Genomic DNA, 25,305 nt, shown 5'->3' on the forward strand with positions numbered 1-25,305 from the left:
CTAGTGATTCTGGTACTGTTCAAACTTGCAAAGTTTATATAAGATTTAAGGACCAATATTGGATCATCTTGTCCATCCCAGTGCCACTACTACAGATTACTGGATTTTGTACTAGCCAAATCATGAACACCTCAGAAAACTGCACCCCATGAGTATTGGGACCCCCTACCCAATACAGCCCACCTCCTGAACCTGGTCCTTCAGTTCCCCTGTGCAGGCTCTATCTGGCAGAAGAAGCTGATGTTCCCAGGCTGAAGGGTTGGGAGAGGTACAGATTGTGTCAGTACTCCTTGGGTGCACCCTCTGGCTCTCTGCTTGCGGAGTACCCATGGCCTTCCCAGCAGAGAAGGGTAACTGTCAGTTGGGTAGCTGTGGCAGTGGATGAGTGAGAGGGGCAAGGAGCCTGGCCCCTGCAGTGAGGTCACCTACACAAAGAATTAACTGCTTAACCTGTCAGACAAAGTCCCCTCCCCTTTATCGCAGCCCCATCAGGTCCTTGCTCCCCCAATAACCTCATAGTGCTGCTCTGGTGGGGGGCATGCCCCTCCCGTCTGGGAAACTGATATATGTAAGTATAAGAGCTTTACAAGTTTACCTATGTTCTCATATCCTGACCATCACTGTAGTAGTGCAGTGACTCTAGGCAAGTGTCCCCCCCTTATGGCTTCTCCAATATTTCAGGCATCATAGCCCATTAGAACGCATTCTACTATGGGAACTAGTATAGACCAGGACACGGGTTATTCCCTTTCCTCTGTTTTCATATCTTTAGTCTCAAGTTCTTATATTAGCATTGCCTCAAATTGCAGAGTATCCATCAGAATTTTTTAAACCACCATGGACTAAGCTCAACTATATTTTTTTCACATGCCAGTGGAGTTGGATCATGTGTTTTAAAAGTTGCCTCGCTTTTTTTAAGCTATGTAATCATTAAATATCACTAGTGGACCACCTACATGATCACCACTTCTACTCAGAGAGCACCAAAATTTTGTTTTTACCTCTGATGTGGGTTTTCCATCTTCTTCCTCTTCCTCCTCATCTTCCTCCTCCTCTTGACTAGCACTTCCAACATCAGCATCACTCTTTTGCTTCTCTTCTAACCAATCAAACATCAAGAATTAAATGAATTTATGTTCTGTTGTCTAGGGAGACATGATTCACTTTAAGTTCTCCACTGACTTCAGTCTAGGTCTACCAATACTACTGCCCTCATTTTCTACATGAGAGAGTAAGTCAATTCCAGGTTCCTACCCCCTTTCAAGAAGCCTCCATTATGCTTACCCTGCTTGTCTTCATTTGAGTCCGCTTCCTCCTCCTCTTCCTCCTCTTCATCTGCCTTGTCTTTTCCCTCCTCTTTCTCCTCATTCACATCAGGTTGAGGAGCATCAGTCTTTTTGTACTCTGCAGCGCTTGGCTGTTTCTAGAATTTGTCAGAAGAGTCCCACAATAAACAACTGACCATTTTCAGGTTCTTGCACAACCCCATTTTGCCCTATTTCTAGATATTTCAGAAGGAAATTCATACCTTTCCAGAACAGCAGAAGAGGACAACAAGGAACACAGGTAGAGCCACAGTTAGGATGTACACTACCCACAGCCAGGGACGCTCTTCAGCAGCTGCCATCATCTGGCCCACAACACCAGGCTAGAAGATAAAATTGAATCCTGAAGGCTTGTGTATTTAGCTCTCTTACTCCTGTACGCAGCAAGTTTTATGGCTACTGGTAACTGTCTCCAGTCATACTTAGTAGGGACAGCCCATAATATATACAAAATTAGTCTGTATTGCAAAAGCTAATTATTTGCTTTATTGTAGCACCCAAGAGCCCTAACTCATGAACCAGAACAACACGGTGCTTGGCACTGTTCAAACAGATGGTCCCTGCCCCAAGCTTAGTCTTCTATGAATGATTTTAGTCTTCTGAAGTCAGAAAAGTATGTGGAACAATATTCGCACAATCTAAAATAAAGATTATAAACATGCAACAGTAGGCTCTGAGAATGGCCATTTTTCATGGCCAAGATTAAAAAGTTATGCTCCCAATGGTAAAAAGAGGGGGGGGGGGGGGAGGAAGTCTGGTGTTCGATGACGGCCGCCATGCCCCCCCAAAAAAACTATTTTTAAAAAAAAGTTACTTAAATACATTACATTTGAACAGGAAAAATCCATAAGAGATACTTATGTAGCCTGGTTTTGGTAGAGAAGATTATATCCTTCAATTTGAAAGCTTGTATCAGATCATGTTTGAAGAAAAAAAAAAAGTTCTTTAAACAAGGACTAGCAGCATAGTTTTTTGTAAGAGTGAAAGCTAGAGGAGCTTGAAGCTCTTCTAGACAAGAAACAGATACCATTTTTTATTGTTAGAAGTATACAAAAATAAACTTTTGCTCCTCACCTCAGCAGCGCCATCAGCTGCCTTTTTTAGACCCCAACCATCATTGGCCCAATCTTCTGCCACAACTCTGTCTGTACAGATAATAAAGTTGTCAAAGAAGATGTCAGAGGTCATTGACCATAGTTCAAGGCCCACAGCAGTGAAGGGAGTCATTTTGAAAGGTTCTAGATCTTCAAAGAAATCTGGGTTTGGGATCTTCCTGGGCTTCCAGATTCCCTGGAGAAGGCAAAGAAAACTCAGCATCATGCACCACACAAAGTTTGTTTTTCTATTTGGGTCCGAAAACTTGGGAGGGGAAAAAAAGTGTGTTTCCCCACACCTGTAACAAAAAAGTTGCATTCCTGATTACAATGGATAGTCAGTTAGTTTAAGTAAATCTTTATTATGTAAAGGAGGTTTACAAACCAACTACAAATCTCCTGGGGAAAATATTTAGAAGAGCTTCTCCCCCACTCCATCCCCATTTAAACACTCCCCTGCTGCAGCAGCTTTGAGCTTCATTTTTTCGCTTTCGTGGGTAAGTTGTGACATTTATTTGTTTATTAAGGGGAATAAAAAGTTGAACCTGTCCCCTTAGAGTGCACAAGGATTGAGGTTATGTGATTTGCATTCCTGGTTATGCCACCACTTTACAGAGACTATGAGAAGTCTCTTGTCTTTCTGTATTGCTTAGTAAACTGGTATACCCTAAGAGGGAGCAGTGTTCTGATTCTGGCCAGCAAGTTACCTAGAAGCATAAGACCTACCTGGTAGTTGGGGTTATCAATCATAGGAGGCTTCCATTTGCCTTTGTAGTTGGGATTGTCAATCATAGGTCGTTGCCAGGTACCACAGCCAGGGGCTGACTCACATTTGGGATTTGCAATCTGAGGTGCCTCCCACTCTCCGTCCATATCCTCATCCCTGGAAAAGCAAACTCATTAGGGGGAAGTGGTTTTTTGTTTTTAAGACCTAGAACAAAGGGGGAGCAGCGCTCCTTACCACTTCTACATTGTAAAGTATCATCCCCATCCCCAACGTAAAGAGTTCTATGGATGGAAACCACACCTAAGATCCTCAGTCATGGACCAGGATACCACTGTGCCAGAACCAAAAGATGATGCTGCCCCAAAGAGACCACAGAAGGATTCACCATAGTGATATAATCATCATGTATCTTGTACAAAATAGGTCACGTGAGGTGTCAATGGAAAAGTTATGGTTTGCAGAATATGATTATCCTATTTGTATGCATGTATCATTTTTGTATCTGGAGTTATGAATATTGACTCTGCATCTGTATTTCAAATGTGCTTGGTCCTGGGTAACTCCCACAAGTTAGTTTACATTCAGTCTAGCCAGCACATTGGGAGTGGACTATTCAAGATACTGAACCATCTATAAAATTAACAGGAGTACTTGTGGCACCTTAGAGACTAACAAATTTATTAGAGCATAAGCTTTCGTGGGCTACTGCCCACTTCTTCGGATGCATATACTGAAGGATGCATTATATGCATCCGAAGAAGTGGGCAGTAGCCCATGAAAGCTTATGCTCTAATAAATTTGTTAGTCTCTAAGGTGCCACAAGTACTCCTGTTCTTTTTGCGGATACAGACTAACACGGCTGCTACTCTGTGACCCATCTATGAACACAATGGGCCATGAGAAAAGCTTATCCTCACTTGATGGGCTTTCCTGTGGATTCTTCAGCCAGTATATGATTAATGGCTGCTATGACTCATCGAAGCATGTAAGGGCATGTGACTAAATCATGTGATTCTGGACTCCATCTTGTGCCTGTACTTTTCCACAAACTGTGCAGGGGGATTTGCTTGGAAGTTCGAACAAAAGTTCCCTCCACATGGAAGACACTATAAAAGGGGGCAGTGACATCACCACTGGGCCTCACTCCCCCTACAACTCAACACCTGGAAACACCTTAGGAACAAAGATTGAACTGGGGAAGGTGGTCCCAGGCAGGAAAGAATGAATCCCAGCCTATGTATGAAAGATCTGTAAACTGCTTGTACTATCAGAGCGAGATACTACTTGATTCAAATCCTGTCTAGGGTATAGAATTTAGATTGCAATTTTGTTCATTTTTTAGGTAACTAACTTTGATCTGTATGCTATTACTAATCTTTCTGTAGTTAATAAATCTGTTTTATATTTTTATCTAAAACAGTGTGTTTGAAGTGCAAAAGGGGAAATCTGCTCAAGAGCAGGGGCTGGTGCATTGTCCTCTCCACATTAATGGCGGGGGTGGACTGGGAAATAAACTTACACTGGTCAGGCTTTTGACCAGAGCAAGATAGTACAGCTCTGGGGATTGGCTGGAGCCTCTATTGTTAGTTCATTAGTGGCTAGGAAAAGCATTCATGTAACTGCAGCTGGGGGTTTCCCTGCTTATGAAGATTTGTGTAAGAGCAGGATCTGGAGGAGTCTGCAGCTTGTCACAGCATCATAGTGAGCAAGGGAGCCCAGGATGATGAGACAGAGGGCTCAGCAGTACCCCTGTTCCAGGATGCACCCCAGGGAAGTCCATCACAGCAACACCTTCCCCTAACAGTTTATGTCTGGTCCATGGTAGCTCAAGTGTCGCATTATACTCCTGAAACCCAGTCAGTGCCTTTGGGTCACAAAATGAGTATCTGATAAACTGACGCACAGCAATTACTGCTTTCATACAAGCTAGACAAATGGAAGTCTAGTGACTGCATACCAGTCCTCTGGTTTCTCTGCATCAGGATCAGCTACATATTCTGGTTCATCATCCAGCCAACCTTCTGGCTTCACAGCATCATCATCTGAAATCTTTGCAGGAGCATCCTCATCCCTTGGGAAAGAGATACAAGGTTACTATTATATATTCCTCCCAAAAAGGTTTGGCAAAAAAACCCATAAGGCTTAAGACACTGTTGCACTAGTTACAGATCCTCATCTAGCCTGATTCCTAAGACAATGAGTATATGAAGAGGACTACCAACTGATTGAGCAATTATATTTTGAATATGAAAAGGCTAGGTAATAACTGTGGGAGTTTTTTTGCTACCCCACCATGTTCGTCAGATGAAGCTCCTATTCTTTATCTGTCTCAGTGCACATTCCTCCCAACACAATGGAGGGAAGTGATAACATTTCATGTATCTTCAGAAAGAAGCAGCCCAGGGAAAGCATGTTAATGAGTGAATATGTGATGTACTGTACCCAGTAAAAATGCGTTCTCTCTCAGGACCTAATTCTATTACCCCTGAACTTCTAATTATTTACCATATGTCATTAGTCAAATTGACAAGGGAACATTAATCAAAATTCAATTGTGTTGATTTAGCATTTTATGACTATCAAGAACAGAAGACAACATATCCATAATTGATCTGGAAAAGGGGGTAACAGTGAGGTGGCAAAGTCTGCAGATGATACAAAGTTAAGAGAGTTCAAAGCTCACTGCAAAGAGTTACAACAGGCTCTCACAAAACAGGGTGACTGGCCAACAAAATGGCACACTTAATTTAATATTAAGTGGATAACAATCTCAACTATACACACAAAATGATAGGGTCTAAATTAGCTGTTACTACTGAAGAAAGATTTTTGGAGTCATCATGGATGTTTTCAGAAAACAAATGTGCAGGGGCAGTCAAAAAAGCTAACACTGGTAAGAACTACTAGAAAAGGGATAGATAAAACAGAAATCATAATACCACTATATAAATCCATGGTACGCCCACATCTTGAATACAGAAAAGGGCAACAAAAACTATCATCGGTATGGAACAGCTTCCATATGAGGAGAGATGTAAAAAAACTAGGACTGTTCAGCTTAGAAAAGAGATATGATAGAAGTCTATAAAATCATGAATGGTGAGGAGAAAGTAATAAGGAAGTATTATTTATCCCTTCCCAAACACAAGAACCAGGGGTCACCAAATGAAATTAACAGGCAGCAGGTTAAAGACAAGAACATAAGTACTTCTTCACAACATGCAGCAAACCTGTGGAACTAGTTGCCAGGGGATGTTGTGAAGACCAAGAGCATAACTGAGCTCAAAAAAGAACTAGGTAAATTCATGGAGGAGAGGTCCATTTATGGCTATCAGCCAAGATAGTCAGGGATGCAACGCCATGGTCTGGGTTTCCCTGAACCTCTAACTGCCAGTTGATGGATCTCTCAATAACTGCCATGTTATGTTCATTGCATTTAAAGCATCTGGCACTGTCCACTGTCGGAAGACAGGATTCTAGGCTAGATGGACCTTTGACCCAGTATGGTCACTCATGTTCATAACTGTCAGTCTCTCAATGGCTATCTGGATTGAAGGTGTCAGATTTCAAACTGGCCATTTGATCCCCATCACAAGAGCTTTTTTGCCAAAATAAGCTCCGGGTATTCTTTATTTTAAGTGTTCTAGCACTTGATCCCATGCTTGATCAGACATCAAATGAAGCACATCTATGGCTAAGCAAGGAACTTCATGTAAATGTTACCTGGCTTGCCAATGTTAATTAGTGCTAAACTTCATTCTGACACTCATTCAAGTGCAAAGGCACGGAATCCATCTGTAGTCTACCACCAGTCATATGCTATGGTTAGGCTTGGAATAATTCAATTTTTACAGGTAACTATCTAAACAAAACATCAATTTTACCATATACACAAACTGACAAAAAATATTCCCGTCAATCAAAATATAGCGATAGACAAAGAAAAATGTTGCTTCAGAACTTAAAGTAAATAGCCATAAATTAATGTATGTTTTGACATGTTGACAATGTGTGTTTTAACAGTTAAAGCATTAACTTTTTGAATCTCAATGTCTACTCTCATTAAATAATTGTCTGACCCCCAGAATTTCCACAAATTGTGAAAATTGAAATAAAAATTTAAAAAAAAAAAATCATTCACCCAAATTATAAAAGATAAATATTGAGTTCTGCCAAGCTTTGCTATAGTTTAAACAGATAAATAGCTTAAGACACACATGACTACATGTCCAATGTTAAACTGGCTAATGTTGGCCAGTCAACTTGAGTACAGGGGATTACAAAATAAAAAATAAAAATAAAATGGACAAATGACCAGCTAAGAATTGTTTTAGACCAGCACTTGGTTATCTAGCAACAGCTTTCCCCAATTCCACCACCCAAGCTACTCACCAATCCTCTGGTTTAACAGCATCTGGGTCTGGGATCTTGGGTCTCTCGTCCCAGTCCTCTGGTTTCTGGTCATCTGGGTCCTCAATCTCTCGGGGTGGATTCACAGCAGGAGTCACATCATTTAAGAGATTCCCACTATTCACCACAGTCTGATCAACCAGGACTTCAAAACTATTATCAGGATTCAAGACTGGACGAATAGGGACAGGGAGGAAGAGAGTTAATGGAGCCTTTTTGGCTAACATAAGGAGAAAATTGAGCTCTGCAGAATCTCATTGCCACTTTCTACTCTACCGTCCTTTTCCAACCTCAAAACTATAACAATCATCCTTCTAGCTGAAGTTACCTCCACAGTAAACAATGATGCCCAAATGGGGCTGCCAAAGAGAAACAAATAACCTATTTAGTCTTGTGTCGAGGAATAAAGACAAAGATTTTTATGGAGAGTCTTACTCTGGATACCAAATAGGCTTGAGTATTACATAGCCCCCTCAAATCAATTACATCTGGAAAAAGTTCTGCTCTATACACACTCACACCTGTTACCCTACTTATAAAGAGAAGAACCTAGTATAGTGCGATTTATCAGGTTCTCCCCCCACCACAAAAAGATAATCAGGCTTTGCCACTTCTATTTTCTTAACAGAAAGGGCAGGAACTTTAAAGACTGAAAACTGTAATTCCTTATTTACTTGAAAAGTACCTGTGGAAAAAACCTGCACCACCCTTAATGGATCTGCTCTGTATAAATTCATGGCCCCATCTCTGGCCTTTTGTGAAATTAAAAAGCTTTACACTCCTTTTAGCCTTGCAGAGTCATCACATGTAAAACTAGCAGAATTGTGGATTCTATTCTGCCCCATCCATCAACAGAACTGTTTAACAAGTTCCCAACTGTCAATGGGAGAGGGTGGGGGCGGTTTGATAAGTTCACCAAGGATATCTTTATTACTGGCAATGAGGCATGAAATTAGACAAACCCAGTTTCAATCTGGACCAGCAATTAGAGTGTCCTTTTTATACATATATCCATCACATTTGATAAAGAAATAATGAGACCACAAAACACTGGACCCCACTATGACTTTTTTTTTTTTAAGTCACTTTTAAGACTAGATCCCACACCTGCCTACACTGCTTAGAAAGCTCCCCCTTCAGTTAGTCAGCCTCTGAGCACAGCTCCACGTTCTATTCTGCACAAAGAAGAAACGCAGAAAAACAAAACTCAGTGTTTAATCTTGAAACCAGTGAGCCAGCAGCTCAGTGTTTCTATACTGCTTTCATTCATGCAGTCAGGAGCCTTGTTTCATTACTAGCCGCATACAGACTATGGGTAAGTCCCCTCTCTAGCAGCAAAATATCTAGAAAAGCGGATTCTAAAGAAGATCTGGCTGTGCAGTTGTAGAAGTCAGCGCGCCAAAGCCGACAGCTGCCTAGCAGAGTGTAGGCCCAAGCTAAGAGTGTAAGATCTTAGCAGGATTCAATATTCATATGGCCAAAAAGAACATTCAGAATTAGGATAACAGGACTAAGAACTAAACCAAGAGTTCTGAAAGGAGTAACTCCTTCATAGTTAAGGGCATAAGCCAGCCTTCAACAGATAGGTGTTAGGAAGAGACTGTTCCTATAAGGTAAGTTATTCCTACTGCAGGGCTCCTTGAACATTTCTCTGGGGCTTCTGATGATAGCCCCAGCTGTAGACAGAATATTGTACCACAACCACTGATCTTATCTAGCGTGGCAATTCTTATGCTCCTATCACTATTTTAACCATGGGTGTGACCGGCCTTCACTCTCCAATGCATTTTCCTTATCTGACTTTTTCAGCTCTGAAAACCTCAATGGAACAGCCAGTGAAAATGAAAGCCAATTAAAATAACATTGAAACAGCTTCCTGAAAGGAGGGCTTCTAACACTTTGTCCCAGGTAGATGCAGCATTGCTATTCCCTCCGGAGTTTAGAGCCTAATGTCCCCAAAAGCTACAGAACGGATAGCTATGCACGCAACTAGAGAGCATGTGAGATCCCAAGTCAGTAACGGAATGCATACTATTATACTATAAGTTAAGGTATTTAAGACCATATTTGGAAAGCCAATTCTCCTTTACCTACCAAGTTCAGAGTCCCATATTTTCCCTGCAAGAGTTAAGATTCAAAGCAGTGCATGCTCCTTGATGAGATTTCTTGCACGGAAGAACAGAAGAACAAACAATTTTTGCATATGAGGATTGAGAATGGATGTTTTAGTTGTATGATGTCCACATACATAGTATATTCAGTTACTGTTTTAGGACTCCTTTCCATTTCTCTTGCACCAAAAACACAAAATAAATGTTAACCCTCAAACTTTTTGAGATCTGTACTTTTTTTTTTTTTTTTTAAACACTCCCCTCCCCCAAGTTTATGGTTGCTTTACCCAGAGTATAGAGGTGGGTCTTCTTATCAGTAAAGTAGGTCTTCAGATCTGCATCTGGACGCTTTGCATGCTTCTCTTCATATTTGCCGGTTTTGGGGTTCTTGTGCCGAAAGATGAAGTGTAATTTATAATCTTCTCCACATTTATCAGGACCAAACATGATTGTGTAGGCAGTTTTGTCATGAAACTGATCCTTTAAAGAGAACAGTTGGAATAAATCATTCTAGAGTTCAAGTTTAGACAACACGGTGTTCACCGCAAATGCACTTCACTCATTAAGCTGCTTGACTATACTTGAGATCAAAACCAGCAACAGATGGTTGATACAGTCACAGAAATTTGAAGTGGAAGAGGCCAGTTAGGACAATCCAATCCATCTCCCTACTGGTGCTTAGCTGGGCCCTGCATTTTCCATCATCCTGTCCAACTGTCTTTACTTTTCCCTAATTAGTAGAAGGCAGTTTTCAAGAGTGACAGGCAAGATTAAAAGCATCAAGCCATAAAGTTGTGCAAATGTAAAATAACCTGTTGGAATTTTTTAAATTGATGTCTAGCTAATCTATGTCACAGAAACCCCACAATGCAAAAGTTTTGTTTTTAAAACAAAACTATTGTCAACAGCCATTATCAGCACTGAAAGAAACTGAAATCTTTACTGTGCCTTTGACATTGCTGTGTCTAGTCAGTCTCTCAGTTTCCCTTGTACATTCAGTTTCCCAGTCTGGGTAGTTCTCTCTCACAACAGGGAACATAAGAAGCATTAACAGAGTAAACTCAGCTGAAAAACCACAAAAGTTAGTACCAAGCACAGGGCTGATGTATTATATGAAGCTGTAAGAATTAACTAGATGTCTGTTAATGCCATCCCTTTAACAAAAATCATTGCTTGTCTACTCTCACTGACCCTATTCACGCATTCAGTTCACAAAGAATCGAAGTAGTGATTGCACAATTAGTAAGTGGCCTTTCACATCTTGAATGGCATATCCTGGTCAGATGTGGATCTGTATCAAGAAAGATTCTGACAAAACAGTGAAGGGGAAGGAGAGTTGGGACAACAGTTTTGACTTCTACTTCCATGAGGGGAAGCTTACAGAAAACTGGAGGGCTTTGATTAAAAATATCCAGTAGCTGCTGTACACAAAATCCTCTCAATTTTATCTTTCAGATAATGCTGCTGGAATAGTGGCCCATGGGCCAGGAACAAGATGTGTTTAGTCCAAGACATTTACTGCACATAGTACATCCTGCTAGCGCATCCTACAAGCAGCAAGTCTCTAGTACAGGGGTTGGCAACCTTTCTGAAGTGGTGTGCCAAGTCTTAATTTATTCACTCTGATTTAAGGTTTCGCGTGCCAATAATACATTTTAACGTTTTTGGAAGGTCTCTTTCTATAAGTCTATAATATATAACTAAACTATTGTTGTATGTAAAGTAAATAAGGTTTTTAAAGTGTTTAAGCTTCCTTTAAAATTAAATTAAAACACAGAGCCCCCTGAACTGGTGGCCAGGACCCGGGCAGTGTGAGTGCCACTGAAAATCAGCTCGCATGCCGCCTCCGGCACACGTGCCATAGGTTGCCTACCCCTGCTCTAGTACTTCAGACACCACGCTCCTTACAAGCGGATTGGAATGTAAGAAGTCTGGTGTAGAGAAATACGATTAGGATCATCTTAATCTATTTCTCTTTGCAGACCCTCTCTGGAACTCACGTTAGAAGACAACTGTCTAATCCCAGTCAGTCAACTTCCCTCCGCATAAAGAGTACAGTTTAATTGTGAAACAGCTAAAGGGAAATGTACAAGATACACGATTTAGTGTGCCCTCTACAGACCTCCCATATGAGATTGCTACTCTTATAGTAAGAGGGAGAGGAAAGAAAGACCTCCTAAAAGTGTGTGGCAGTTAAAAAGAATGTTGTGGATTCTTATGGGGGAGGGGCAGGAATGCTCAGCACCTACAGCATCCCAGAGTCAATTGCGGTAACCAGATTTTCAGAAAAATTCAGCATCCATCTGCTCCCACTAAGGACAATGCAAGCTTCTGGGTGCAGACTACTTTTGCAAGTCTGCCCCTAAACACAAACAACTGCCTTCAGGCCATTAGGATCATAAGAGTTTCTTTGGGGAGGAGCGAGAGAAAGATAGGCTTGTCTTTGGAGAGTAGTAACTAAACAGCATGCACACCACTCACCAGGTTCAGCTCAGCGGTTTTAGAAAGCAGCTTCACATAGGCACCGCCACACTCAATCCCATTTTGGAAATTCACTTCATACCTAATTTTCATTTTGGGCAGAGAAGTAGAGGGCACATTATAGTACATGGAATGAACTAGACAACATTCCCTTCATAGAAGGATGTAACCGAGCTTTCATACAAATTAGAAAGGTTTTTTAAATTAGTGTTTCCCACATTTCATAATGGATCTTAGGCAGATACATAAGAACCACAAAGTAAACAGCTAGGCAACAGGCAGAATGATTAACTCCTTAGCTCATGCAAACTGATGAGCTGATTACCCTCCTTTCTTGCTGGAAAAGTCCCACAGATCAGCTACTCCCAATAAAGTCTGGATTCTTGTATATCTGCCATGACCAATCTAACAATTCTTGCTAAATCGGACAAGCTTTGTGCGTCCCATGGCAAAAGAGCTGCATCAGTTGAAGACCACTAACAAGCTGGGTTTGCCTTGCTACCAGGGAAAGAGAAAGAAAGGACAATTTGCTGGAAAAAAAATCTATTCACTCACGAATTGTCTTTACATTGTCCCGCTAACTGTTTTACTCCTCCTATCAATCGCAACAGACAAGTCAGTTCACTAGGCCCCTGCTATTACAGCTGTAGCATAGAAGTGGAAACAACTGTAGCTGTCAGTGTCACACTCCAAGGAAAGGCTAATTTCCAGAAATTCAGACACAGCTAGTTTATTCAGATGGAAAAAGCAGCATCTCCAAGAACTTGAAACGGAAAGTTATTGTACACTACAATACCCCTTTATTTATGCATTTGCATGCAAGAGTGGTAGCCAAAATTCTGAGTGGTAATGGGCTACCATGCTTTACTACTGTTTGGCCAACCAAACTCTGTAATTCTGGAACAAGCCGCTAACAGCCACCTGCCCTTTCTGGTGCAGTAAATACTTGTTATTTTCCACTTACTGTACAATGAGGGGTTTGGTATTAAATATGAAGGGTTTTGTCAGTTTGGCAGAGATCGCATGATGCTTGGCCCGGGAAATCAGTACAAGTCCTTTGTCCCCTGGAAGTTTAGTGTCCTTCATTTCCTCTACTTCCCATTTACCTGCAAGGAACATACACCACTTCATTACCCTATTAGAACCCACAATTCCTTGTTTTCTTATTTTAATGAACTTTAACAAGAAACTAAATTGTTATTCTATACATATAACACCATTTCCAGAAGTCACATTCAGTTATATTACTCAAGTTAGAAATTGGTGTACAGACTAGCCTTCAAAAGATGAAATTTGGATTAATTAGGAACGGAACACATTTCAACACTCAGGAGGACTTGCTGCAAAAGCCACAGCTCACTGGACATCAGTAGCTAAAAACAACACCCAAATGCCCACCCACTTTTCATATGTAGGATATTCTCATGAGTGTTTAGTCAGGGTAAGATCTACACCTCAAGTCTAGCTCTGCAATACAGACAACCAAAAAAAAAATAAAAAAAAAATATATATATATATATACACACACACACACACGTATATATACACACACACACACACACACACACACACACCTTCTGAACAAAAGCTAGATGGCACTCACCATCATATTTTGCAATTTCATCATCTGTGTCATCCTTCTTGGCCTTGGAAAGAACCCATCTGAAATGATATCCCCAGCAGCGGTAAGGGACAGCCATACAGTTACAGACTGTTATACAAAGCCAGCTCTAAAGAAACACTCAGCCACTGCAAGGGCTACCCTTTAACTAGACCCTACTGTATTCTGAACCCCATCATTGATCAGTCTCTTTGGGAGTTCTGCGCTAAGTTCTCCAACACATGGAGCAAATTCAGAAGAAGGTATCAAAGCGGCTTTGTACCAGCGATCCTATTATCAGTACTCCACTAGGGATAGTGCTTGTAGTGCCATTATCTCCATCTTGACATATTACCAAGAGAGGCTACTGAAAGCCAGCTTACGTGATTCTGTATGTGCACATGGTACATTCCCCCTCTTAATGGGCACCTAACAAATGCTTATTTGAACATCCTCCAAGGTTTCAAGAGATATGAAGGTTAAGAGAAATGTATAGTAAGGTGGTTATATATGGGGTCATTTGAACTCTAGTCATATGAACATTAGCTATTCAAGAACAGGTGCTCTAGAAAAGTTGTATTTCATTACATCTTATTGAAGGTCCAAACTGACTAAGTCATTTACATTAAATCATCTTGAAGATTTCACTTACCCTTCCAGGGTTCCCTTATCAAAATTTTCCACAAAATAAACCTCTCCTGTTGGTACTGGGGGCTTATAGGTAACCTATCAGAGTAGGAGAAAAAAAAGTTTACACAGACCTTTAATCAACTTTGCTGCCCTAGGAAACTACAAGGCTTTGCGTTCATCCCACTTTTCCTGACTCAGACAAGTTTTCTGCTTGAAACATCTTAAGTTATTTACACTCCCCAAAATCTGGATGCCATTGCTTGAAAGTTATAATTTTATTTTGAAGATAGAAATACCAAAGTCTAAGAGTACTAGTACTGTTAAATCCTGGAATCACATCACAAGATTCAAATGCCCTTAAAGAAATTTTCCTATGGAAGAAATGCAGCTCAAGTTTCATAGCAATGCTTCTTTAAAATGAATGCAGTTACTCTGTTGGCATATTGAGTTTTTATGCTCAAGATAGTCTCCAGATCAGACCAAGATGGGACAGGTTACAATAACTAGACTACCCAAGTGTAATTCTGTTTTATCATTGTAAATTTAAGTCAAACCTTTGGGGATGGAGGAGGGCTGCTGGCTTCAGGCTTTATCTCTTCTACCTCCTCAACACCATCTTCCAAGTCATCCTCAATATCAATTACATCATCACCATGGTCTTCTTCCACATCATGAGTCTGGACATCAACTAATCCAAGTATCAGCAATGTCACACACAGCAGCCACTTTAGCTCCATGGTCTGTACACACAGGAAAGATCAAACATTATAACCCTATACTCACTAGCGAGATAAAGGGTACGGTCTTCTGTAATTCAGTGACAAGTGCCCAATAGCAAATGAGCAAGTGCAGTCCAGAAGAGATAACTTCATGTCATGTTTCTCAACTCTCTGTACTTTGTATGCCAATTAACTTTCTTTCTCGGTACACTTTATGTGGGTTTTATCTTAGCACTGTGCATATCTTGTTCTGTACATGGCTTGCAGTAGTGTTAATGAGACCAAACATCTGGAGTATACTATATGAAATGCTACAGAAGCAGCAATTGCTATGTAGGGATTACACATGCTCTTCTACAGCATGAAAATAGGAGCCATAGACACCTTCTTCCTGTCTCCTCTAAGAGAGTTGCAGGCCTCGATCAACTGGCCAAGCACAGTATATGCAGGATGACTCTTAAAAAAAAAAAAAAAGATCCTTTCTTTCTCTAGGATGATGCACTATGGACTGCTCTGCAGCTCAGATCTCACAGGCAGTTTCATGTTTTAACTACTGCTTACACCACCACCTAATAGGGTGGTTAAAAAGATTAATTTTTTAAAAGTACAGATTTTTTTTAATCAAAATTTTAAATAGATTTAAGTTCTGACAACCTATGTTAAGGCCTAAACTTACTATAACAGATTAGTGACCAGCAAAAAAATTAAAATACTAAGCAGTACATGTTGACTGCCAAGTTTTAAAAGAAAGTCAAATGACTGAACTGGTTAAAGTCACTGGCTAAACATGTGGAACCAGAATTTGAAGTACTAAGCCAACTTTTGACTCCAATAGCCTCTTCTGCAGGTTCACAGAATCATTTTTTTCTTTTCACGCATTCAGCTAGTTCAATTCAATGACTTGCTGATTCAAAGTTAAGAAATCAATTGGGAGTTTTAAAACAGTTTTTTCTGCTTTTTCTCTCCAATATATGAATAAAAACTAGGCATAAGATGATGAGATCTACTAGTTCTAAAAATCTTGAATGACATGGTGACCAGAAACAAAATCAGTTAGTGAGTTTAACTACATATGCTTCCTTAGTTTGAAATTTTAAAAAAGGTGTGTTTTGGTAAACTTTTCTTTCCTATGTATCAAGCATATTGAATGTCATTTTATTTAATAAAAGATTTTAAAGTGCTATTTTTGTGCATAGCTGAATTTTAATTTCCATCACAAGTAGAAATATTAATCTAGTAAATAAGTTCATCCACCATTTTCAAACAAATAATGTAAACATTAAGGCTATTAAGTGAGACAAGATGGTTAAGATAAAATCTTTTATTGGACCAACTTCTGTTGGTGAGAGACAAGCTCTCCAGCTTGCACAGCTCTTCTTCAGGTCAACACACCCCTTTGAAGGCCTGAAGAGCTCTGTGTCAGCTCAAAAGCTTGTCTCTCTCACCAACAGAAGTTGGTCTAATAAAATATATCACCTTAACCACCTTTATTTGGGCATAAGCTTTCATGGGCTAAATCCCACTTCATCAGATGCTTGGAGTGGAAAATACAGTAGAGAGGTATAAATACACAGCATATGAAAAGATGGGAGTTGCCTTACCAAGTGGGGGGCCAGTGCTAAGGAGACAATTCAATTAAGGTGGAAGTGGGCTATTGTCAACAGTTGACAGGAAGGGAGGAAATTCACTTTTGTAGTGCTAATGAGTTCAATGTAATCAAGGTGGCCCATTTCAAACAGCTGACAAGAAGATGCGAGTATCAGCAGGGGGGAATTAGTTTTTATAGTGATGCATCCACTCAGTCTTTATTCAGACCTAATTTGATGGTGTCCAGTTTGCAAATTAATTACAGTTCTGCAGTTTCTCACTGGAGTCTGTTTTTGAAGTTTTTTTGTTGAAGAATATCTACCAATGTGATATATGCCATCATGTGCCAGCAATGCCCCTCTGCCATGTATATGGGTCAAATCAGACAGTCTCTACGCAAAAGAATAAATGATCACAAATCTGACATCAAGAATTATAACATTCAAAAACCAGTAGGAGAACACTTCGATCTCCCTGGACACTCAACAACAGACTTAAAAGTGGCAATTCTTCAACAAAAAAAACTTCAAAAACAGACTCCAATGAGAAACTGCAGAGCATAAGATAATGGCCAACGTTTGCTAGACTCTCAGAGCTGTAGTTCAAAGGATCTTACTGGTTGAGAAGGATATTTTGGGGTGTTGCAAGTATTGTTTTACTTCTTGAACAGAAGAAACAGGGATGGAGAATGTGCATTTCCCAGGTAAGTAGACTGACACAGGGAGTTGATGGCAAATCCCCGACAACCCTATATTAACAGGTGGCCAAGAGTTAGCCATCCCTACCCATCACTATGGTGCCCAAGTGCAACGCAGAAAAGTATTCCTTTTAGGTAGTCTTACTACATTGTGTTTTTAATAGGTGTTCTCTAGATAAAGATTCCAACTTCAAGTATAAATTCCACCTTATCCCCCAGCCTCCCCCAAAAAAGCTTGTAACTTTCTGCAGCTCACATACAAAAGTATCTCGCACAGACAGTATTGTTTCTTTGAATCAAGGACACGGAATGTCTCCCTGCAGGGAAGGATACCACTACTTCAAAAACTTATGTTTATATAAAGTTGACTGATCATTCTGAAGACAGATACAAGGCAGGTGAACATTTTGCATTACCATCATCATCTGCAAGTATTCCATTACAGGAACAGTAGATTTTGAGCCTAAAATGCATTCCTATACAGAAATATGGCAATTTAAATATTGCTTTTTTAAAAAATCCCATCCCTCCTCCCTCAACAAAAATCCCAACACTTGAATCAGTGCAGAAAGCTAAACCAGTTACTTGTTTGAACAAGTCTGCAAAGCTACATCAATGAGTTTGTTGGGTTGCAAAAACCCAAGACAAAAAGCAAATCAAGAGACTTTGCAGTTCCAAATACGACAGTACTGTAGCACTGCCAGCCATTTTGTAGGTCATCATTGCCACATCACAAAAGATTCAAAGGACAAGTTTCAGCATAATGTCATTTGCTCATACAATACCTCTGTCACATTGTGCACTTGTTACTTACAGTAAGTTATGTCTCAGCTTCCTTCTAAAATTAAGCTGCAATTGCAAGGCCAAAGAGACCACAATTGAGTTCTTCTAAAAATTTGTTGTTCCATATTGAAAATTCTTATATATGGGCAATTTGATAGTATGCTCGTAAACGACGTTATCTGGTGCACATACATGCTTTTGAGAACAAAATGTTGCAACTTTCTAAATAAAGTCTTGAGAATATTAAGTCTTTCAAGGGGGAAAGCTAAAGTTCAGATTTTACTATTATATGCAACATTTAGAGAGTCTGATCAGAAAAAAAGCAGGATAGAATCTTTAAGCAAAAATGGAAAGGGAATCTAAGACTATAGCAATGTCGTATTTTTACAGTCCTGCGCTAAATCCATCTTCAGCTTGTATTATATGCTTTCTACCTATGGCAACATAGCAGCCAGACAGCTGCTGCACCAAGCAGCTCTGTGCTAAACAGGACTCAGTTCATCCAACAACTAAAAGGTAGAAGACATTAGGCATCACTATGCAACAGCTAGTTTGGGGTTTTTTTGAGCTATGCATAAACCACTCAATCTCAGAGAGGTCATTGACCTCATAGGGCAGGGGTAGTCAATAGGTGGACTGCAGGCCAACTCCAGACTACCAGACTTTTTTGAGTATCAGGGGGTAGCCGTGTTAGTCTGTATCTACAAAAACAACAAGGAGTCTGGTGGCACCTTAAAGACTAACAGATTTATTTGGGCATAAGCTTTCGTGAGTAAAAACCTCACTTCTGGCACCTTAAAGACTAACAGATTTATTTGGGCATAAGCTTTCGTGAGTAAAAACCTCACTTCTTCGAGAAGTGAGGTTTTTACTCACGAAAGCTTATGCCCAAATAAATCTGTTAGTCTTTAAGGTGCCACCAGACTCCTTGTTGTTTTTGTAGACTTTTTTGAGCAGACCATGAAATCTATTTACTTATTATTCGGGGGGGGAGAAGGGATTTATTTATTTCCTCTCTGGAGTCTGGACCCTGACTGCCTTGACTAAGAAATTTGGACCTTGACAAAAAATAATTGACTACCCCTGTCCTACAGTATGTCTACACTGTAATTAAACACCCATGGCTAGCCTGTGACTGCTGACTGGTTTGTGGGGCTCAGGCTATGGGGCTGTTTAATTGCAGTGCAGATGTTCAGGCTCCAACTGGAGCCTGGGCTCTGGGACCCTGCAAGGGTATTACCGGGTACGGGTACAGCATGAGTCAAGTGTCTGTCTTCTGACTGAAGAACCAGAATATGAAATCAAAGGAACAGAGTTTATAAACTCACAACCACAAAGCAAACATTGCTATCCTTAAAAGCTCAAGCTCTTTTTTTGGTAAGCAATCTAGTCTCTGTGCTAGCTCACTGGCCACTGTTGGGAGTGAGTGCCCAACAGGATTTTACAGAGGATACTGCTCAGTGGAGAAACAAGAGCATCCAACATTTCATTTGGAATGTTAGACTGAACATCACCAGGTGACTTGAGAGTTTACAGGGAAATGCTTCACTAATCAGGCCAAGAGTTACCAGGGGTCAAATTCTGCCTTGCCTCATCGTCTGTGCTACAGCATTTAAAATTAATGCATTTGTCTGAGGTATAAGTCAGGCCAAATTTTAGCTCTCAAGTTTCCACCTCAGTATAATCATTCCAATTTCAATATTTTCAGAGTTGAATTATGATGAAGTCCCTACTTAAAAGATGCCCAACAGGATGGATAAAAATCAATGATTTTTTTAAAAAATTGAAATAAAAAAACGTTTTTTATTTAAATCAGATTTTTGATAAAATGCTTTTTGAGGAAAAAAAAAAAAACTATCTAAAGAGAGTTTTAATTAAGATACGTTATAGCTCAAAGATATCTCATCATGGAATAGGGATTATAAATTCTAATTCTATAGTATGAGACAATATATTCATGTAATGTTTAAGAAAAGTTTTGTAAATGAGTTCCAACAGTTCATGGATTAGGGACCCAATCTTAAGGGGTTCCAGGGGCTTCTGTATAGATTATTTAGGTTCATCTTTCTATCTACCCAATGGGACTCAGTGCTCAGTCTAGAAGATACCATAAGAGATGCTTAGTTTTGCAGTTATCAGACTGTGGATTTGTGTCTCCAGAGATAACAGCAAACTTGTTTTTAAATAAATATATAGAGGTGAGAAATAATAGACCTCAACCCTATTGTCCCTCTGCAAATTTGTGTACACAGAGTCAATCCTTACCTCTCTCTAAAAGTGCAAAGTTTCAAAACGTTCAATGAATAGAAGATTGTTGGGGGCGGAATAGATCTGAACAAGGAGCAGAAGTCTGGAGATAAATTTGAGAAGGGAGGGACAGGCAGTAGAAACAAAAGTGAAACTGTTTGAGCAGCATATTCCAGAAGTCTTGAGGTCTTTCTGAGTGTAGCCTTCATCGATTTGAGATCTACCATACCATTCTCTCTCTCTAGAAGGGAAAACAATGGCAGCAGGCCACAAAAGAGACCCAGTTTGGGAATATTTTAATGAAGTTTCTCTACCTGTGAAGAATATGTATTAAGCTTATAACAACCAACAAAAATGCACTTTTATGTAGAAATCCATGATTAAATCTAGTCTTCCTGACTAGTGATTTAAATCAAATCCACCCTGATGCCCAATTAAAAAAGGTACATGGTTGTCAAGCACAAGACTGCCTACCTATTTTGGGAAAGGTCACAGTCCTTTATACTTCCCTCCCAACCACCTCCTGTAAGAAAAACCAGCAGCTCCCGGTTGGAGGTGCAGCGTGTCTGCCACTAAGGCAGGCTCCCTGCCTCCCCAGCCCCACGCTGCTCTCAGAAGGGACCAACACACCCCTGCCTGGGGGCAGGTAGCACATAGCTCTGCATGCTGCCCCTCTCTGCAAGCACCACCCCCACAGCTCCCATTGGTAACAGCCCCCCGTCCCGGCCAATGAGAGCTGCGGGGGCACTGTTTGCAGGCAGGAGCAGCCCCCTCTGTCCCCCTGCCCCCGGGGTGCACTCCCCCACCCCCAGCACTGTCCCTGCAGCTCCCATTGGCCAGAAAGCAGACAAAGGGAGCTGCAGGGACAGCGCTTGCAGGCGTGGGCAGCACAGAGACCCACTGCACTTCTCCCCCAAGGGGCCGAAGAGACTTGCCCCATCCAACCACCTCTTCTCCCTGACCAGCCCCAGACCACCCCCTACCTGCACCCCACCACCCCATCCAACCCCCCCTCCTTCCTGACTGCCCCATCCACCCCCGCTTCCCCCTGTCCCGACCGCCCCTGGAGCCCCCGCTCCTGACTGCCCCTGCTGCCCCATCCAACCCCTCCTCTACTTCCTGACTGCCCCCCCAGACCTCTGCCACATCCAACCACTCCTTCTCCCTGACCACCCCCACCCCCATTCAATCCCTGTTCCCCACCCTCTGATTGCCCCCACCCTATCCACACCCCCAGCCCCTGACCACCACCCCCGAACTCCCCTGCCCTCTATCCAACCCCTCCCCCCCCCCGCCATCTTACCGCGCTGCCTGGAGCACTGGTGGCTGGCGACGCGGCTGCACCAGGACAGGCAGCCATGCCGCCCAGCTGGAGCCAGCCACGCACCAGAGCACCGGATCAGGCCGGGCTCTGCAGCTGTGTTACGCCAGCTCACAGCCCCGCTGCTCAGAGCATTGTGCCCGCAGCGCAGTGAGCTGAGACTGCGGGGGAGGGAGGACAGCAGGGGAGGGGCCAGGGGCTAGCCTCCTGGGCCAGGAGCTCAGGGGCTGGGCAGAATGGTCCTGCAGGCTGGATGCGGCCCACAGGCCATAGTTTGTCCACCTCTGGTCTAGAAGATATACACAACAAACAGGCACGCATCAAGCTTTGAAGTGCACGCACATCTGAATGTACTGATGAATCCTGTGCCCACCAAGTACACATTTCGAGCTGTTAGCAGATAACTGTTTAAAGATTTTACACACTAAAATGGGAAGAAAGTGAAAATCTGTTTCAGAACACAAGGAAGTATTTGAAAGTTTAAAGAACAGGAAGGATGAAGTTTAGTGTATGTGCTGCAAATGGTGTGGCCCAATTATTAATGTAAATATTTATAGGCTAATAATACTAAGTCTACAACAGTAAAATGTTTATTCAAAGGAAAAGTTTTATGTGGGGATTAGAGATACTGTTTTCTTAAACTCAGAGGTGGCATTGTTTTGAGTTCTGCAGCAAACCATATTGAATTCCATTCATCAAAGCCTTAATCTACTGAATACTTTCCCCCCACCCCTCCTTCAGTCCACCAAAACGAGCCCCGATATTTACCCAGATAAATTAAGTTTTTTGCACCCATTTTCACCTGTTACCTAAGCACCAATAAATTCCTGGGAAAAATTAAATTAAATAAAAACCGAAAATGAAGCGCCCTGGGTGTACTGGATTATTAACTTCTTGACTGATAGTCCCCCAGCAACCCTAATGTTTCTTAAATAGAGGCTTTAAAAAAAAAATTCTTGTAATACACATTTGAAATAAAAACATCCCCGATGACCTACATTAGCCCCATCATGAAAGTCTTGTTTTCCTGGCCAGGAAAACATTCTTAAAACCATTATGACAATCCATGAGGGAATCTGTCTTTAGTATCAAGAGTCTGTATTATGTACAATTAAGATGCCTAAAGAATGAATGCATATAAAGATTAAGATGTTAATAGCTTTGCCTTCATAGTCTGTTCCATAATGATGAATTTTAAACCACAGCAAATTATAGTAACACCATAAAAGGAATTCCAACACTTGATGACCCCCCACATACTGGCTGAATGACTGTGTAAGTAAAAACAGGAACAAAGTTTCATTTCAAAAGGGAGTCAGGGTGCCATAATGCAGGGGTTCTCAAACTGGGGGTCAGGACCCCTCAGGGGGTTGTGAGGTTATTACATGGGGGGGTCACGAGAGATCAGCCTCCACCCCAAACCCCGCTTTGCTTCTAACATGTATATGTTAAATATATGAAAAAGTGTTTTTAATTTGTAGGGGGTGATCACACTCAGAGGCTTGCTATGAGAAAGGGGTCACCAGTACAGAAGTTTGAGAACCACCGCTATAATGGAAATACTGACCAGTTGGTGTAGTTAAAATGAAACAATGTGGACAGGAGGAGGAAAGTACTACTCCAGAACTCTTGAAGTAGTAGGGCTTTCTCTTAAGCTATGTACATAAAACAAGGACACCTGATAAAGCCATTTGCTGATCTCCTCAAAAAGCCTGCAGACTCAAGGTAGCATTGATCCCAGAAAAATAAGACAGAACAGAATTTATTTGTGTCAAGTTTACAATGATCAGGTAATTCAAAGCTTCAAGTTGAAAGCCATCCTCAGTTAAATGCCATCCTAAGTTAAATTAACCAAATCAGCTGAATCTTGTCAGTGGGGGACACTGGTCATCCTCTGCCTTAGATCAATTTTCTTCCTACCTTTTCCTCCTCACCAACCTGCCTTATGGAACACCACTCAAGTCTTTGTTGTCTTGCATGTGAGACCATAAGCTCTTTAGAGCAAGGAATATTTTTATACATGCAGAATGTGAAGTTTTACAACACTAAAAATTGTTAATAGCCACAGAATTTTCCCTGTTACAAGGCATCTGCACTTATTTACTGGCTACCCAAAGTTCTGCCCATTTGATACAGCATTTCTTTTTACAATCAAGTCAAGAAGAGCTGATAGCAAGTGAAGTTTTGGCTTATAATCAGCTTAATCACTGCTTGGTATCCTTTGCACATGTAGCCTATAAAAAAAAAAGAGGAAAGATGGCCCTATTGTTGTGGCATCAGACTGGGACTCATGAGACCTACATTCCAAAGCAAAGTTGGGAATGGACTTCCCACATGACCTATGCCAAGACCTGCTCTCTTGGCCTCAGTTTCGCCATCTATAAAATGGGGACACATTTTCCACCCTTTGTTCATTGTGTCTATTTAGATTGTCTCACTATGTATATAATATATATTATATATATTATATAGCACATAATATGATTGGGCCCAGACTTCAGCTGGGGCTTCTGGGGGCTACTATAGTAAGTAACCCCCAGACTACTGGTCTTCATGCAAAGAACATGTGATGTTGATTAGTTGTATGAACATTCAGATTTATTCCAAAAGACACTGATGACAGATGCAGAAATCACATGTGCTTAGCTGCAGAGAAGAGCAATCAATCAACATGACAGAAGGGTGAAAGAGTTAAGTGATGGTATGGGAAGAATTATGGCACAATATTTTGCCCTTATCTAGTACTTTGAGTGTTCAAAACTCTACAATGATAGGATATCACACACAGAGCAAACATGCTCATGGGTAGACAGACATACCCTGCTTCCACCAGCTTTGTACAAAAATCTGACCCCAGGAATCGGGTAAGTTTAAAATTTTATCTCTTAAGACTCTTCAATTTTGTTTAATGAGCGTCTTTCCTATAATAGGCCACAATCTCCACCTAGCACGGGTTTCGGAGCTGTTCTGCTCCAATAAACTTCAGATCTATTACCAGGTATGCAGAGCTTTACTTGGAATCTTCAAAGATATTTCCCTTGAGGAAGAGTAGTCTTCAAATTTGTGCCATCATGAGCCTAACAATTAGCTCAGAAATGACTCTTAAAAAGAAAGCTACAACACCCAAGTAAAGTGTGTTTTTAGTAAGAGTGTTTCAGATACATCAGTTTCCAAAAATAAGCTGCATCAATGGAGATGTAGGAAGGGAAAGGAATTCTGCACTACTGCATCAGCAAAAAAAAGTCATTCATGCATATCTGGAAGCCCTTAGAGATGAGTGGCAGAATTGCAGACTTTTTGACCATTAAATCAAGGCAGATAGGCTTGTAGTGCTTATAAAACAATTATGAAGACACCTCAAGATACAAGAATTCTTTAGTGGGAAAAGCATACTTAGCAGTGTTGCTGTCATGTCCACAAACCAACTCAAATTTGTCTTGGGATCAAAAGCAACAGCTTTCCTTCCAGACACAACAGAGTTCCTCCAGTATGGGGCCAAGTTAAATGGATGAAGATAAGCACTAAAGAGACAAGAGGATGAATGCCAAGGGGGGGGGGGGGGGGGGGGGAGGG

At 41.1% G+C, this 25,305-nt stretch overlaps 1 protein-coding gene across 3 annotated transcripts in view; it reads right to left on the reverse strand.

Annotated features, from left to right (window-relative positions):
• Positions 1-25,305, reverse strand: part of CANX (calnexin) — a 65,284-nt gene that overhangs the window by 4,989 nt on the left and 34,990 nt on the right. For all 3 annotated transcript variants that reach the window (XM_034780342.1, XM_034780340.1, XM_034780341.1), the window contains exons 2-14: positions 14,933-15,118; positions 14,401-14,474; positions 13,752-13,810; positions 13,113-13,254; positions 12,149-12,230; positions 9,955-10,147; positions 7,539-7,728; positions 5,104-5,217; positions 3,146-3,302; positions 2,400-2,615; positions 1,529-1,648; positions 1,285-1,423; positions 1,002-1,099 (exon numbers count right to left, since the gene is read on the reverse strand). In XM_034780342.1, coding sequence (XP_034636233.1) covers positions 1,002-1,099; positions 1,285-1,423; positions 1,529-1,648; positions 2,400-2,615; positions 3,146-3,302; positions 5,104-5,217; positions 7,539-7,728; positions 9,955-10,147; positions 12,149-12,230; positions 13,113-13,254; positions 13,752-13,810; positions 14,401-14,474; positions 14,933-15,115 — 1,767 coding nt within the window. In that variant the 5' untranslated portion in view covers positions 15,116-15,118. The remainder of the gene's footprint in view (positions 1-1,001; positions 1,100-1,284; positions 1,424-1,528; positions 1,649-2,399; positions 2,616-3,145; positions 3,303-5,103; positions 5,218-7,538; positions 7,729-9,954; positions 10,148-12,148; positions 12,231-13,112; positions 13,255-13,751; positions 13,811-14,400; positions 14,475-14,932; positions 15,119-25,305) is intronic.

Source organism: Trachemys scripta, chromosome 8 (assembly GCF_013100865.1).
Source record: "Trachemys scripta elegans isolate TJP31775 chromosome 8, CAS_Tse_1.0, whole genome shotgun sequence".
Taxonomy (NCBI): Eukaryota; Metazoa; Chordata; order Testudines; family Emydidae; genus Trachemys; species Trachemys scripta.